We start from the raw sequence: 15,176 nt of genomic DNA on the forward strand, positions 1-15,176 counted from the left end.
CAGGAGCACCGGACCAGTGCCTAACTTTTGCCATCCCCGCATTGATTGGGGCTTCCCTTCTCCTTTAAAGGGGCAGTATACCCCTTGTTAATGTTAAACATACCTTTTCCATATAGTTTTTAATCACAAATAAAATGTGTTTTTTTATTGACCTTGAGAATTTTTTTCCCTTATCCAAATAATTGCTTGGATAAGGGAAAAATTGCTTTGTGGCTCCTTGTTCGCGGGCGACTAATCTCCCCGAAATGCCATCCCACCTGCGAAAATGTAAATCGCTGGTGGGATGGCATACGCAGCGGTGCGATTTCCCTGAAATCGCATAAGTTTCCTCTCAAGAGAAAAAACAAAAGTAGTCAGTGGTGCGGTGATTAGCTGCTTGGTTGTGATAGGTTCCTTCCCAGGTACAATTTGCCCAGTGCTAATTAATGAGCCCCAGTTTCTGTAGCTGGCTCCATTTATAAAGGTTGTGAAATATACATGAGCACAGTTTATTTTTACCTCTCCCCAAGAAGCAGGTGGTGGCTCCACTGGTGGGTAGAACTTTGGTACATCCCACGCTACTTCAGACATATACCATTTGAAATCCTTGCACTTGAGATGCTTGCGGAGCTCCTTTTGGGACGATATGTCTCCAGTAGAAAGGTGTCGGTACTCTGGCCTTCTCTGGTAGATGTACTCTGCATACTCATCCATCCATGTCTCAGCCACTCGCTTCAGGTTCTGTGGATAAAGTAAGGAAACTGTAGTTGTAACTGAGATATTGTCTAGCAATATAATATTTATCAATATGCAGGGAGTACATAGAAAACAAACAATTGCCTTGCAAAGAGCTAATGCAGCATTTTACACCTAATAATTATGACCTTTAAGTGATAGAGTCAGATTAATGGCTCAATTAGTTTATTAAATGAAAAAGTACTGAAATGTAACTGCGACGTTGGAACTAATGAAACCCAAATTAATCAAGAGCAGAGAATAAGATTGCTTTTCTGTTAACCTTTTATTGTTTTCAGCGACAGCTAGACTTTTCATAAAGTGGTTAATAAGCTGAAGGTTACATTCTGTTTAGAGTTTAGCATAATTATAAATGAATTCTACAGAAAAACTCAAGAAACACACATTTATATATTAATAAATCTCCCCATTTACTGCTGAGGGCAGCTCAGGCCAATGTGAGTGCATGGAATACTGGTAGTTAATGATACCCCTTTTTCTAACCATTCCTGATACATTGGGCATATTCTGTATAGGTATAGGATCTGTTACTTGGAAATCCATTATCCAGAAAGTTACAAGAAGGCTATTTACCATAGACTCCATATTTAACAAATAATTCACATTTTTAAAAATGATGTCCTTTATCTTTGTAATAATAAAACAGTACCTTGTACTTGATCCCAACTAAGATATAATGAATCCTTACTGGAAACAATCCTGTTAGGTTAATTTAAAGTTTATATTATTTTTAGTAGATACAAAGTGATCCCAATGATGGAACAAACCCTTAATCGGGGTCTCAAGCATTCTAAAGAGTCCATACTGTATCTAAGATATTTAGCTAAAATGTAAATGTTTTGATACTGTTTATAGAATTCTATACCCTCTACATGTTAATTTATCATATATCTGATTGGTATGCTTCAGGGTATGCTTTAGGGTTTGTCAAATTTTTGATCACAGGGAGGGTCGAAGCATAGCACAAGCCATTCCCAGTTGAGCTATTAAGTTATGGGTTAAGAGGTTCCCCTGTGGCAGAGGGTTTGCCGTGTTACACAAAGAGATGAATATGGTTTTGTTATCAGTCTCCCTCAAGCCCCTTGAATGCTACAAGGAAGGACCAAGCGGATCAGACGTGAGCCACTCCAGCAATGTAAGTAGAGTTTTATTTTAAATTCCGGCTCACATTTATCATGGGATATGGGCTTGTATAATTTGTTTTCCAGAGTACTCTTTAAACTTAAGCAAATATTCTGGGAAACTATAACTTTCTGCCCTTCTCTGGTTTGTAGAAGATATTGGGAGCTGTAGGAACACCAACTTGGGGATTCTGTGATTCACATCCTATGTTATGAATTTCATTGCTTGGGTAAGAAGTATATCCTTATATATTATCAGGGGCGCTGCTGCCATGAGAAACTTGCCTCAGATGGCAGCACCTGGAAAAAAAGCCACTCCTGGTAACTTAAAGAGCCGAAATTCCGATTTTTAATCTGCACTAGCGATGCGCCCCCCCCCCCAATGATGTGAAAAAGCTATGCACGGGGGTATTGAGAGGGGAGTATCAACTTGGCTGCCTCAGGTGGCTAGGACCCTCAAGGCAGCGCTGTATATTATATTCACATTCCAGTGCTTTCCTACAAATGCATGTCATTATACATGTAGAGGTCCATTTTCAGGAAATTCCTTGTTAGTTACCCATGCCCTGCGGGAAGGAAGTACTCCCCACAAGTACAGCTTACCAGATCCTTGCTCCCTAGTGTACAGAAGGGGAGGGGACACATGCTCAGTGGATGTGCCAGAGGTACTGAGGTGTACGTAGGCCTCAGTATCCAAGGTCAGACCCTAAGATAACTGTTGCTTTGTAAAGCTGGGGTAACAAGGAGCCTGTGAAAAACTGGGGTAACAGGGACCCAGTGAATGAAGTAAGCAAGTAACAGACTAGCATCCTGTCATAGTGCACCTCAGGATTATAAGGCAGTCAGGGTTAGTGAGTAGTGATGAGCGAATTTTTTCGCCAGGCATGGATTCGCAGTGAATTTCTACATTTCGCATTGGCGAATTGTTTTACAAAACTTCCGTGAAAATTCGCTGTGGAAAAATTTGTCGCACGGGAATTTTTTTTTGTCGTGCGTCAGATTGGGCGACAACAAAAAAAAAATAGCCGCGACGACAAAAAACAGATGCGTGCGACAAAAAAAAACAGCCGTGGGTTAACAAAAAGATGGGGGTGACAAAAAAATTGCGCAACAAATGCGTTTCACAATTTTTTTTGCCGTTTCACGAAATTTATGGCGAAGCAAAACGGGACAGATTCGCTCATCACTATTAGTGAGCAAGAACAGGTCTGTTCTCCACCATTAATAAGGTATCAATTACCATAAACAAAACCGCAAATATAACACTATAACCATATTTTATGTCAACTATGAGAAGTTGGTAGCGCTGCAAATTTCCTTACCTCCCAAGGCTTAGGCTACTGTGCACACTCTAGTTGGATTCACTGGGGGTGCTTATATATTGTCCTGCTGAATGTATTACTCAACCATTAAGTGTACCAAAGGATATCCTTTGCTACTAAATAAAGATTACCTTATTTCTTTTATTGTTTTGCTGTCAGAGAATTTAGAGTTACAGTTCGGCTACAACTTTCCTCCAGAAACTGTTAGCTAGGACTCAGCTGAGAGGGTGACAGTGGAACAGTGCTCTACTGTGCAGCAGCTGGGTCTTGACAGTGAAATATGTGACTAGCTGGTGACCAACAGTAAAGGTGACATATATTTTGCATGTATTTAAGTGTAATGTACACTTTGGTTGGCAGTGTATAAGAATCCCCTGAAAATGTCTGGAGCAGAGGAGGTCCTAGGCTATATATACACCTTATATTAAGGGATGGAGAGGAAGAAAGACTCTCTTTGCCAGATTAACAAATAAGACAACATATGAGAGGCCTGTAATATCCACCCAGGACCAGGGGATTTAGTTTATCCAGCATTAGGAATAGCTAGGAGTAGGTTAGTTACTCTCTAATAGCTTGCCTTATAGCCAAGAGGAAAATGGGTTATCTAACAAGGGCAGCTCTTGTGCAAGTGCGGAGGTTAGTAAGGGTGGTTAAGGCACAGACAATACAGGGTGTTGTTCTCAAGTAAGTCCCAATAACCTATAACCTGAGTTGATGCAGGATGGGCAGTACAGTTGTGGCACGGGGCAAGGTCTGCAGGGGGAATATTACCACCTAATAGCTTCACTCAGCTCTGCCATGCTTCTGGCCAGCCACATACTGTAATTGTACTAAGAAGAAGAGTGACGATAAAAACACTGAGAGAGGCAAGGAAATGTGACTGTATTGTCTTACTAACCAAGGCTGCCAGTAGTGTGAAAAGCTGAAGTACCTATTTGTGGCTAAAGAAGTGCTTCATATAAATGTTAAATGTTTGGTTCATTGCAACAGCTCGATGTTTTCTGTTTTATTTTAATCACTTAGCAGCTTGCTACCTTGCCTTCAATATTGGTTGCATGGATGAAACTAACTGCAGCTACACACACAGTTACAGGTACTAATCCAAAACCTCTGATTCATAAATATCTATTCTTACCCCACTTCTTGGTTCTGCATTTTCTCCTTCTTTTTATATTTTGTTTTCTTGCATGTTCTCATTTCCCTTTCTCACACTTTTTTTTAGAATTTCACTTCCCTTTCTTTTTACATTGCCTTCTCCTCTGTCTCCTTTTTTCTTTCTTTTACAGTCAAACGTGCTTTGCTGCCCCTAGATATGGGTGCCTTGAGTCTGTGCATGTCAACCATGAATTCAGGAGATAATAAAGCCATTGTGAAGCTCAATATTGAACCGAGTGTCAGAAATCTGAGTATCTGTTGCAGACCATGGCTCCTTTAGCAGGACAATGACATTGATACACAGAGGAACGGGAAAACAAAAAGCTGGACTGTTCTGCAGTGGCCAGCAATGACTTCTTATCTAAATCCCATCTAACACTTGTGGAGAGATGTTAAAACTTCAGTTGTTTAAAGCTTTACTACATTATTACTTTTTTTTTTCTTTATGGTCCTCCATTTTTGTTGTTCTCACCTTCTCTCGCCACCTTTCATTTCTCTCCACATCTTTCTGTCCTGTGTGGTCCCCAGGTACATCCTGTTATCACTTTTTCTTTCATGCTACTCTGATGGTCATTTTTATTACTGTTCAGGGCTCCAGGCTATGTTACAGCATTCTTCTCTAGCACCTAGGGCATGCTTTTATAGTTAACAGATGCAGTTTATCTGTTTACTCACTGGGCTGCTGTGAGCTGAACTAGTGTAGGACTGATTATGCAGCAGAGAATATGAAGTCCCTGCTCTCGGGAAGTTTAGATTAATATATCTAATGAAGAAGACCTGTGATGGGTAGACAACATGCACAAAAAACAAACTGCACCCCCAAATGAAGTTCCATTGTCCTCCTGAATAAGTGCTGTTGTTTCATCTCCCTTTGCAACTCCAGCAGCAATGTTTTACATGAATGTCCACAGCTGTGATTGGCTATGGGCAGCACGGTTGCCAGCAGAAGCACATTCACTGCCCTTCTAATGATTAAGATGATTTTGCCCTCCATAACTCAGTGCTATATGTTAGAAACAAATTTAGTCCAGGGAAATTTTGGGGCACTTTACAGAAGACCCTACATCCAAAATGTCTGAGCATGTTGTGACAGTCCAGTCTTGTGATGATCCAATCCTAAAGAACATGGTGACCCATATTTTAATCCATAAATTAAAAATCGCTGCTCTAGACAGTACATCTAGTATATGTTCTGCTCTGCCAGAACATTGTGTATTAGTTGTGTTTTTTTCTGTCTATGCACAAACACAGGAGCAGATTGAGCAGATACAGACAACAGGCGCTGGAGTTGCCTGAGAACGGGATATTGATATACATGATGTGGCATTTTTCAAGTGTAAGAAGCCCAAGGGAGGGAATCCCCATATGGTTGTCTGTTCAGTACTGAACCTTATCAAATATACATAGCAATCTACAAATCCTGGAGAAGACTCAAAGTATAATTTAATGAACTGTGCCATCTGTGCTCAGGATAAAAGCGCTGCTTATTTATACAAACATTTCTGGTGCCAGCATCTCTTTTGTTCTGCATTTATTGGATATCAAGTACAATACAGTTCACAAGCACCGGAATGAGGCTCCAGAGTCATGGATCAGTTGAAAACAAGAATCTATGGCAGATACAACTAAACTGGCTGTAGGGGTAACCTGTCAGCAGCCCATAATGCCATTCTAGTGGGTATTGATAATAAATAAAAAATGCATGGCTCTCAAATGAAAATTATCAATACTCTTCAAACTCCTTGCTTCAAAAGTTGACTATGGCCTTGAAACTGTGACAATGCTGTATGCAATCTATGCAAGCCCACCAAACTTTTTATGTTTTTAGTAAAATTATACTTTCACACTTCATTATCACTTTAAAAACCTGGTGACATTTCTGCTTTTAAAACAGAACCCTTGTCTTGTAGCAAAGAGGTAAACCTTGGCCAAACCCCAAGCCTGGTGCCATGGGAGAAGGACAAGCGATGGGGTGAGGTGAAAAGCTACAACGTCAGTGGGACCCCCTAGGGACAACAAGTACAAAGAACATATTGTATAATGTAACAAATATATACGTTCAGTTTCAAGCCCTTTAGCTGTGGGATAGTTTGAGGACCACTGGTTGGACATTCTTTAGAAGGGGACCATCTCTCTGCTAAACTATATACATGGATCCCTAAATATAAGGTTTTATTTTATGAAATAATTGGTTGCCTTAACACTAAATAATCAGCTAGGGGAAAGAAAAAGAGGAGCAGAATATTTCCTGACTGACTAATAATATGGTTCTGTGGGTACAGCATATATCTACCAGCATGACATTACAGTTTTCTTTCTCGCTATAAATATGTATCATAGCGATCCTGTCTCTATAAAGCTGCAGCTTTTATTTGTCACCATGTGTTATGTTCTCATGTTAAGAACTTTTATTAGTCTTGCTGAGTTATTATTAAAATGCTCTATATCCCTAAGCAGCATGCTGGCTGGAAGAATTGCACTCTTATTATTTAATTTAAAACACCCAAGCAGTTGGGATTGCAGTGTGGGATTCCTTCTAATTCAATCTTAAACACATACTTTGGAGCTCTCAGAGATCTGATGTAAATGTTAAAAAACAAAACAACCATATGGCTTAGCAGGCGCCTGTCAGATCTGCATCTCCCTGGGAGTTATTTGTATTTCCAGGGGAATTTCCAAAGGAATTACAATTCTTAAATAGAGTTACCAACTGTTACTAAAATTCAAGTCATTATTTTCATTATATTAAAACAGCAAAACAAAGCTTTTAATGTAATATAAAAATGTTACTTTTTGAGCTGAGTTTTTTTCTCATGGGTACACAAAACACTGCCACAGTCAGCATCCCTAGGCCAATTCTGTTGCACTTTAAAGGGCAATTAAATCAACAGCAGGTTTAGCCTTTGGTATATGGTGCCCATATGTGACTGCAGGTTCAGCAATGTTCATGAAGTTAAAGGAGCCTTCCCCTGAACTGCTTTGTACCTATGCTATGTAATAAGTACTATCTGTGTTTGGCCAACTTTCCCCTTAGTGGTTGCCACCTAGTATGGTGTCTGGGTCCCAATACACACAAGCTTATATGATTATGTGACCCAAAACTGCCCATATTTGCTCAGTTTGGTTGGACAGTTTAAAGATTTGATAATTCTACATGAACATCAGCCTATTTTCAGTTGTGGTCTTTGCTCACTTTTTCTTTTAAATATCTCAAACGATTCTAAAATGAATTGATCTACTGCAAAATAAGTTTGAAGCTGATAAATTCAGGTTTCCACAATTTTCTTGTTTCACTATTAAGACTATAGAACTTTGTTATTCCAGCGAAACTCAACATATAATATTTTTGATATGATATATAGGTTTAAACCATTGGAAAGGCTTCTTTAGCCAACATAATGCATAAATAACACCTTGAGGCTCAAGGCTCCTGCCGTGGGAGTGGCCTGGCCATTGTGCAGTAGCCATTGGTAAATTATGCTTTTAATAGTATGCAACCAAGGAGGATAGTGGGGGAACAGCAAAGAAACCTTGAACAGCACCACAATTTTTCATATATTAAAAATGCCTTTATTGCACACTTTACAGCAATGTTTCGAGCCAGTTTAGGCCCTTTATCAAGCTGGTTTGTTGTGCTGACTACTTTTTGTCTCTACTGGGGGTACAGCACCCAGAATATATGCAGCCAGTTTTGGAAAATAACTTGAATAATTTAAAAACCCTACTTTCTTAACCTTTTAATGGAAGTTCTGGTTAAGTGCCAGGACATTTTACCCAGACATTGTGCCAAACAGGGCATTGGGTGCTGTTTTGTTGTGAAAATGGGCTTTTATTGCTTAGTAGGCTGTACCAAATAGGCTCCCATAACACCAAATAAAAAGTAAATGTTTATCTGGCTGCAAGGGAACATGTGGGATGTGTGCTTTGTGTAGTACTAAAACAAAGATATTGCTATAGTGGATTTCTCCCTGTAGAAACTCCCTTCTTAAAAGGGTGGTTCACTTTTAGTATGTAATAGAATGGTAAATTCTCAGCAACTTTTCAACTGGTTTTCATTATTTATTTGTTATAGTTTTTTTAATTATTTGCCTTCGTCTTCCAACCCTTTGCAGTTTCTAAATGGGGGTCACTGACTTCAGCAGCCAAAAATATTGCCCTGTGAGGCTGCAGTTTTATTGTTATTGTAACTTTTTTCTATTCAGGGCCTAATCATATACCAGTCTCTCATCCAAACCACTCCCTGGTTGCTAAGGTAACTTGAACCCTAGAAACCAAATAGCTTCTGAAACTCCAAAGTGGAAAGCTCCTGAACTGAAAATGAAATAACTAAAAAACTACAAATAATAAAAAATAAAGGCAAATTGTCTTAGAATATCACTCTCTACATCACAGTAAAAGTTAACTAAGAGGTGAACAACCCCTTTAAGGTTTGTATTCTATGTGCAGTCTCCCTACACTGAACGTGGTTTCATAGTTTTTTTACTTACCTGCATTGTTTGTGCGTGTTTTGTCTTTTGTACTTGTGATTATTTTTAAAATGAAGGAATATTCTGTATTATATGAATTATAATGGTAATAAGTATTTTTGTTCCATTCTTGTAAAATCAGGTTGGGACAAACTGAACCATAGTCAATCATTGCTTATTTATCATTTTTTAGTTCCAACACCCTTTACATAGTGCAAAAAAACAGCCTTATGTGTTTTCCATGCCTCCATGGAGTATTTGTATAATGAATAACACAATTTTTAAATGAACTGTAGCCAGTCACAGTGCCCCTAATAAACAACCAAGTTTACAAGGTTTTGGCTCTTTTTCTCATATATACTGTACAAAAGGCACTATGTTTGCCCGGGTACGGTATCCCATAACAACCAATCAGCAGGTGGTATTTACTGGTCACCTGTTTAAAAGCAAACTTTTTATTGGTTGGCATGGGTTACTGCTCCTGGGCAAACGTAGTGCCTTTTATTACATATGGGCAGGGTTGGACTGGGTTGTGCAGGGCCCACTGGGGCTATCGCCACAGGGGCACTGCACCCCACAAGGTGCCCCCGCTGGGCACGTCCCCTGCTGCGCTCCATCCCCCCAGCCCCTACCAACATCCTCCCCTGAGCGAGCATAAGTGAAACGCGGCCAGGGAAACAGGCATCGGGTCTTGGCCTCTGGGGCCCAACGGGTTTTTGCATGGTGTCCCGGTGGCCCAGTCCGACCCTGCATATGGGGGATAGTCTCTTCCTTCTGCTTTGGAAATTCCCAAATGAATATATTGCTGACTTCATGATGGCTGACAGAATAGGTTGCAGTTCCTACTGGGACTCACTTTTCAGCTGACACAGGCATGTGGGATTGCTAGTTCTGCACACACAGGGTGCAAAGCAGAGAGCAACAATGGAGCCGCATACAAAGGTGTCAGATCTGGTGAGCTAAGTACACTTTTTTTTTTAACATGTAGATGTATCACAACTTAGAAGTAATTTTATGTCTGAAATCCAATACTGCCATTATTTTATATGTGCCAGTATGGATTGTACATGGTAAAACCATTAAAGATAAAAGAAAATGTGCTTGGAAATTCCCTTTTATTGCTTGCGATAGGAGATTGATATTTCTATTTCCTCCCAGCCTACTTGTCAGGTCTATGGCAACATAAAATGTTATCTGCATCCATTTTTAATCAAAGCAACTCCTTTTTCTAATTAACACTCTGTACCTATTCCGCCGACACCTCTGAGAACAAAACTTTTACTCTGTTCCGCGCTGTAAGATTTTCTGCTAAATTTATACGGAGTTCAAAGAAAGGAAACACGGGATGGGAAAATAAGATCATTTGCACATTCCTCCTAAAGAGATGCAGTGTGGCTGGAGGTGCGATAGCAGAAAAGCTGATTTTTAAGTCCATCTGATAAGGAAAAACAAAGAATCACACTTGTTACCAGCTCTAAAGCACTTCAGTACATGAAAAGGAAAATCAAAGTACTTCCAAATTAGCTTTGATCATTTATTTCAAGTCACCTAGTAGTGGTGCTTCCTATAAGTGGGCTTAAAGAAATGTAGCGGATAAATGGTAGCAATAATGGGAATTTATGGGGCTGGCAATGCTTTATGGTAAGGCTGAGTCCTACATTTCCCCTTCCATACACATATAAATGAACGAACAGCCTATCATATAAAAGCATGTTAATCCGTAATGCTGTTCAATGTCTGACTGGGGTGTTCAAGGCTGCCACCTTAGGGGCCCCTCACCCCAGTTGTAAGCTTCTTCATACTGAGGCCGAAGACCACCCCCCCTTCCCACGGCAAGAGGAACACCATTTGCCTCCCTCCATGCGGCTGCCGCAATCAGGGGTGGGGGGAGCACCCACAGTTCCTGGCGGGGAGTGGGACTGGATCTATGGGGCCCACTGGGTTTTTTTTCTGGGTGTCCCACCTGCCTAGTCCACCCTGGTGCTGTTTCAAAATGCCACTTTGCAGCCGCTATTAGACTTCAGCTATACTGTGTCTCATAACCAATTAATATCAGTAATCAATTACTTTAATATGATATTATTAAAAAATTCACATACAATACATTTATACATACCGTTATTCCCCAAATGGATTACCTAACTTAAAACAATTTCTCACCCTAAAGTTTTTGGTGTTATTGTTTTACATAGTGCCACTCTCTTGGTGGCCATAATTCTTGCTTGAGACATTAGTAAATCACGCAAAACATCTTATGGAAAATGTAGGTGATAATAGCTGATAACATATGTGTGCCAAAAAAATACATAATGACAAAAGTGATTTGAAGTTTTTATCTGGCACAAGTCAGTACAGCAAATGGCAGAGCATGCATTAGAGCCTGGGGACCTACCAGGCAGTGAGGAGATGCAGGTTTAAAGTGCAGGCTTTTCCATTTAATACATACACTAGGATATTAATGGCTGCTTGAACCATCTGGAGCAGTTCATACGTAGTGAATGTTTCATTGGAGATGGAAGCAGTATGTACTAAAAAGGAGATACATTTCTTCCAAATCAGTAGTGATCTTTAGCATCTCCATACCATACTCTCATTATGCAGCAATATCCTGCAGAACAGGTTCTAATGAAGTAGCAATGCCTATACTGTAAGGAAATGTATCCCACGGGGACTGAGGTTCCCAGACAATTGTCTCACTGCTGTTAGCTTTCACTATGCTAAATTAAACCTCAGCAATAAACGGGGGTTTTGTAAGTAAACTCAAGTGAAATACTCTGGGTAACTCTGGGCATCTGATGTACAGTATATAATTTAATATAAATAACTAGATTTGATTAAAAATCTATATATTAAAAAAACAGATTATGCTAAAAATAACCACTTGGTGGCACTGTTGGAACAGGGAAAGCAAAGTGACATGCTCCTGACTAAATGGCCGGTCTTTAGGTATTCAGTATATATGTAATGCTGATAATTATAGTAGTAAGGCTTGAATTCTCTTCTGTCATTCTCTCAGAGAATTTCAAGGACCATCGCTTATTTCCCCTTATTCTATCGAGTAAAACAATGTGTATGCCGTCAGGTATTCTGTATTATTTTTTACTTGCAGTGGTTAAACATGCCTCAATTAACTTCCAACTGACACTGTAATGTAATGTATAAACTTAGTTATTGTTACTTATTTATTGGATTGTTTACCAAAAACTAAGGTGCACAAAAAATCCTTTATTTCAGCCGAATCCGGCTATTTCCACTACAGCAGTCCTGAGTGCTGCCAATTAGGGAAATGGATTACTTATGAATTCTCTGTCGTTCTGCTGTGGTTCTAATCAGGATGTCTGGCCAAAGGAATAGCCAACGCTATGTACAACTGTTAAAAGGATTTCGGAATGCCTCCGACATTATTAATGGAGAGACTGTACTTTTTTGACTCCATCAAATTATAATTAATTAAAGTACAGTAGAAGATATATTGAACAGCATTATATTAAGACTTGCTGAGAAGTGAATATTTGATCAGCATTAGCATGCAGCAAATCATTGCATCTAATGAGCCTTATTAGTGGTAAAATAAATTGGCTGCAGGAACCGCACTAGGAACCAAGCACACATTCCCCGGCACTGCATATTCCCGCTGTCTCTGTTATTGCAGATATGCCAAGTCACCTGCATTTTCACCCCCCAATTATCTGAATTAACAGCCCAGTCACCTGCTGTAAATATTATGCCCCCAAATTTCACCTTACCCTGCTGTTGCAATGCACTGCCAAGTGTCGCCCCAAACTACAGAGGCAGTTGGATCACTGAACACTGCCAGAAGGTGTGGCCTGGGCAGAACAAGGGCATGGCCTGGGGTGGATCAGCACAGCCAATACTGAACCGGATCAAAGGGATCCAGGCTGGTGTCTCAGTTTGTAAAGAGGTGGAAAATGATGGTACAAGGAGAATGGGGCCCAATGAACTGGAACGCAGTATAGGGAAGCAGGGCATGACGGGGCTAGGAGGGCAGTCCGTCCCCCCTTCCCCCTCCCCTCTTTATGGGTTTTGTTTGATCTGGCCAGTGAGAGCCCTGGATATTTCCTGGGCTTAGCAAGCGGTGGAGCGATCAAGACAGCCTACCTTTTCATTCGGTTCCAGGCAGCAGGAGGATCAACAACTTGCAACGTCCCACCCTCCCTCCCTATAATAGGGGGGTTGTTGTTGTCGCAGTTAGCGGAGGGTACCTTACTCTGTGCCCCCAGGGGGAAGTTTAAAGGGGGGTACTTGTTAAGCAAGGAGAGTGTAGCCCGGTTGGCCTGGGGTCCTGAGCGGCAGTTAGCCTCGGTTTAGGTCGGGCGAAAAGGAGGTAGGAACCAGGCGTTACATTTGGGCGCAGGGCCAGACCCTTGGAGGCGAGTAAGGATTGTTGTTAATGAAAATTGTTGGTTAAAATGTTTGTTATACAAACGGTTTTGTACAAGTTAATAATGTTACAAATGTTAACTGATGTAAGTTATTGTTAATAAATAAATAACTGCGGCCTTCTCTTCCCAGCTACAGTGTCCGAGTGTGTTGTTTGGGGAAAAGCTTAGGGGGCGGGGGTTAAGATGGGGGGAGGGGTAAGGGTTGCAGACTTGACGCTGCATCTGTCATGAGAAACGTATATGACTAATAAGTGTGATCGTAAATGTGTTAAGTAATCAATGGTAATACAAAAGTCAGATGCACAACCTAAAGCAACAGTGATTTGTGCATGGCTGTATGTGGTGCAGACTCATTGGAGATGACTATTTACAGGCAAAACCGTGGCTAAAAAATATGACTCTGGTATTTTAAACCTCTTTATTTCACTTATAAACATTCATTCAAGGACAAACAGCAATTTTTGAAACTTTAGAAGAAAATGTTTATGTAAAATCACCAATATATCCTAAAAATCATGTGATTTTTTTGTCACGTAAACATGGAAGTTAAAATTTTTTGCACGCGTGGCAAGATTTAACCCTTTCAAAGTCTAATTAGCATATGCTAATTAGGATTCAGATCCGGTTCGGTATTCGGCCGAATCCGCAATTGCTGCTTCCTGCAATTGGAAGCAGCTATCTAATGTTCATTAAGTCAATCAATGGTTTTAAAGGGTAAGTTTACCTTTACTGTTACTTTTAGGGGCTGATTTACTTACCCACGAACGGGTCGAATGGAGTCCGATTGCGTTTTTTTCGTAATGATCGGTATTTTGCGATTTTTTGGTATGTTTTGCGATTTTTTCGGATTCTTTACGAATTTTTCGTTACCAATACGATTTTTGCGTAAAAACGCGAGTTTTCGTATCCATTACGAAAGTTGCGTAAAAAGTTGCGCATTTTTCGTAGCGTTAAAACTTACGCGAAAAGTTGCGCATTTTTCGTAGCGTTAAGTTTTAACGCTACGAAAAATGCGCAACTTTTCGCGTAAGTTTTAACGCTACGAAAAATGCGCAACTTTTTACGCAACTTTCGTAATGGATACGAAAAACTCGCGTTTTTACGCAAAAATCGTATTGGTAACGAAAAATTCGTAAAGAATCCGAAAAAATCGCAAAACATACGAAAAAGTCGCAAAATGTTCGTTTTCAAGTCGGAACTTTTCCAATTCGGGTCGGATTCGTGGGTTAGTAAATCAGCCCCTTAGTATTCTGAGACAATTTGCAATTTTTTTTCTTGTGTTTTTTTTAATTATTTAGCATTTGGTTCAGCAGCTCTCTAACTGTAAATGTAAGCGGCTATCTGGTTGCTTGGGCCCAGTTTAGACTAACAACCAGGCAGTGACTTTAATAAGAGACTGAAATATAAATAGCATAGAAACTGAATAGAAAGGTTAGCAATAAAAAGTAACAGTAACAATGAAAGTGTATCATTACAAACCAGTAGTTAACTTGGCTGCCAGGGTCAGTGACCCCCCATTTGAGAGCTAAAAATGGCAGAAGTGGAAGGCACTATAAAAAAAAATTAAAAAATGAAGACCAATTAAAAAGTTGCTAAGAATAAACCAGTGGCGATTCTGGGGCTGCTGCTGCCCCCTCTCTCCAGCTCTGTGCTTACAACGTTACCACTGGAGCAGGTCCAGAGGGGGGCGCTAATGCGTTTTCTGCACTAGCAGAGCTGAATTTTCATTTTAAAAATGAAAATTTGTCTCTTAAAGTTACCAGAGGCCTTGCCCATGCCCCCCATAGTGTGATATTAATGCTGCAATGCTTAACCCTTGTCATTAACACTAAATTAACACTAATTATTGTATTTCAGAGTTAACCTGACTCCTGCGCTTACATCTCTTGAGTACTTGAGGAATAAGTTGCTTTAGCACATCTCCCCGATTTACAGTTTTTCCCAGATTTGACACTATTTTTTTCCTGCTCCTCT

General features: G+C 40.1%; 1 protein-coding gene across 1 annotated transcript in view; it reads right to left on the reverse strand.

The window, feature by feature from the left end:
• Positions 1-15,176, reverse strand: part of galntl6 (polypeptide N-acetylgalactosaminyltransferase like 6) — a 520,631-nt gene that overhangs the window by 31,455 nt on the left and 474,000 nt on the right. The window contains exon 9 of the mRNA XM_031895455.1: positions 499-720. Within this exon, the coding sequence (XP_031751315.1) occupies positions 499-720 (222 nt within the window). The remainder of the gene's footprint in view (positions 1-498; positions 721-15,176) is intronic.

This window comes from Xenopus tropicalis, chromosome 1 (genome assembly GCF_000004195.4).
Source record: "Xenopus tropicalis strain Nigerian chromosome 1, UCB_Xtro_10.0, whole genome shotgun sequence".
Lineage (NCBI taxonomy): Eukaryota > Metazoa > Chordata > Amphibia > Anura > Pipidae > Xenopus > Xenopus tropicalis.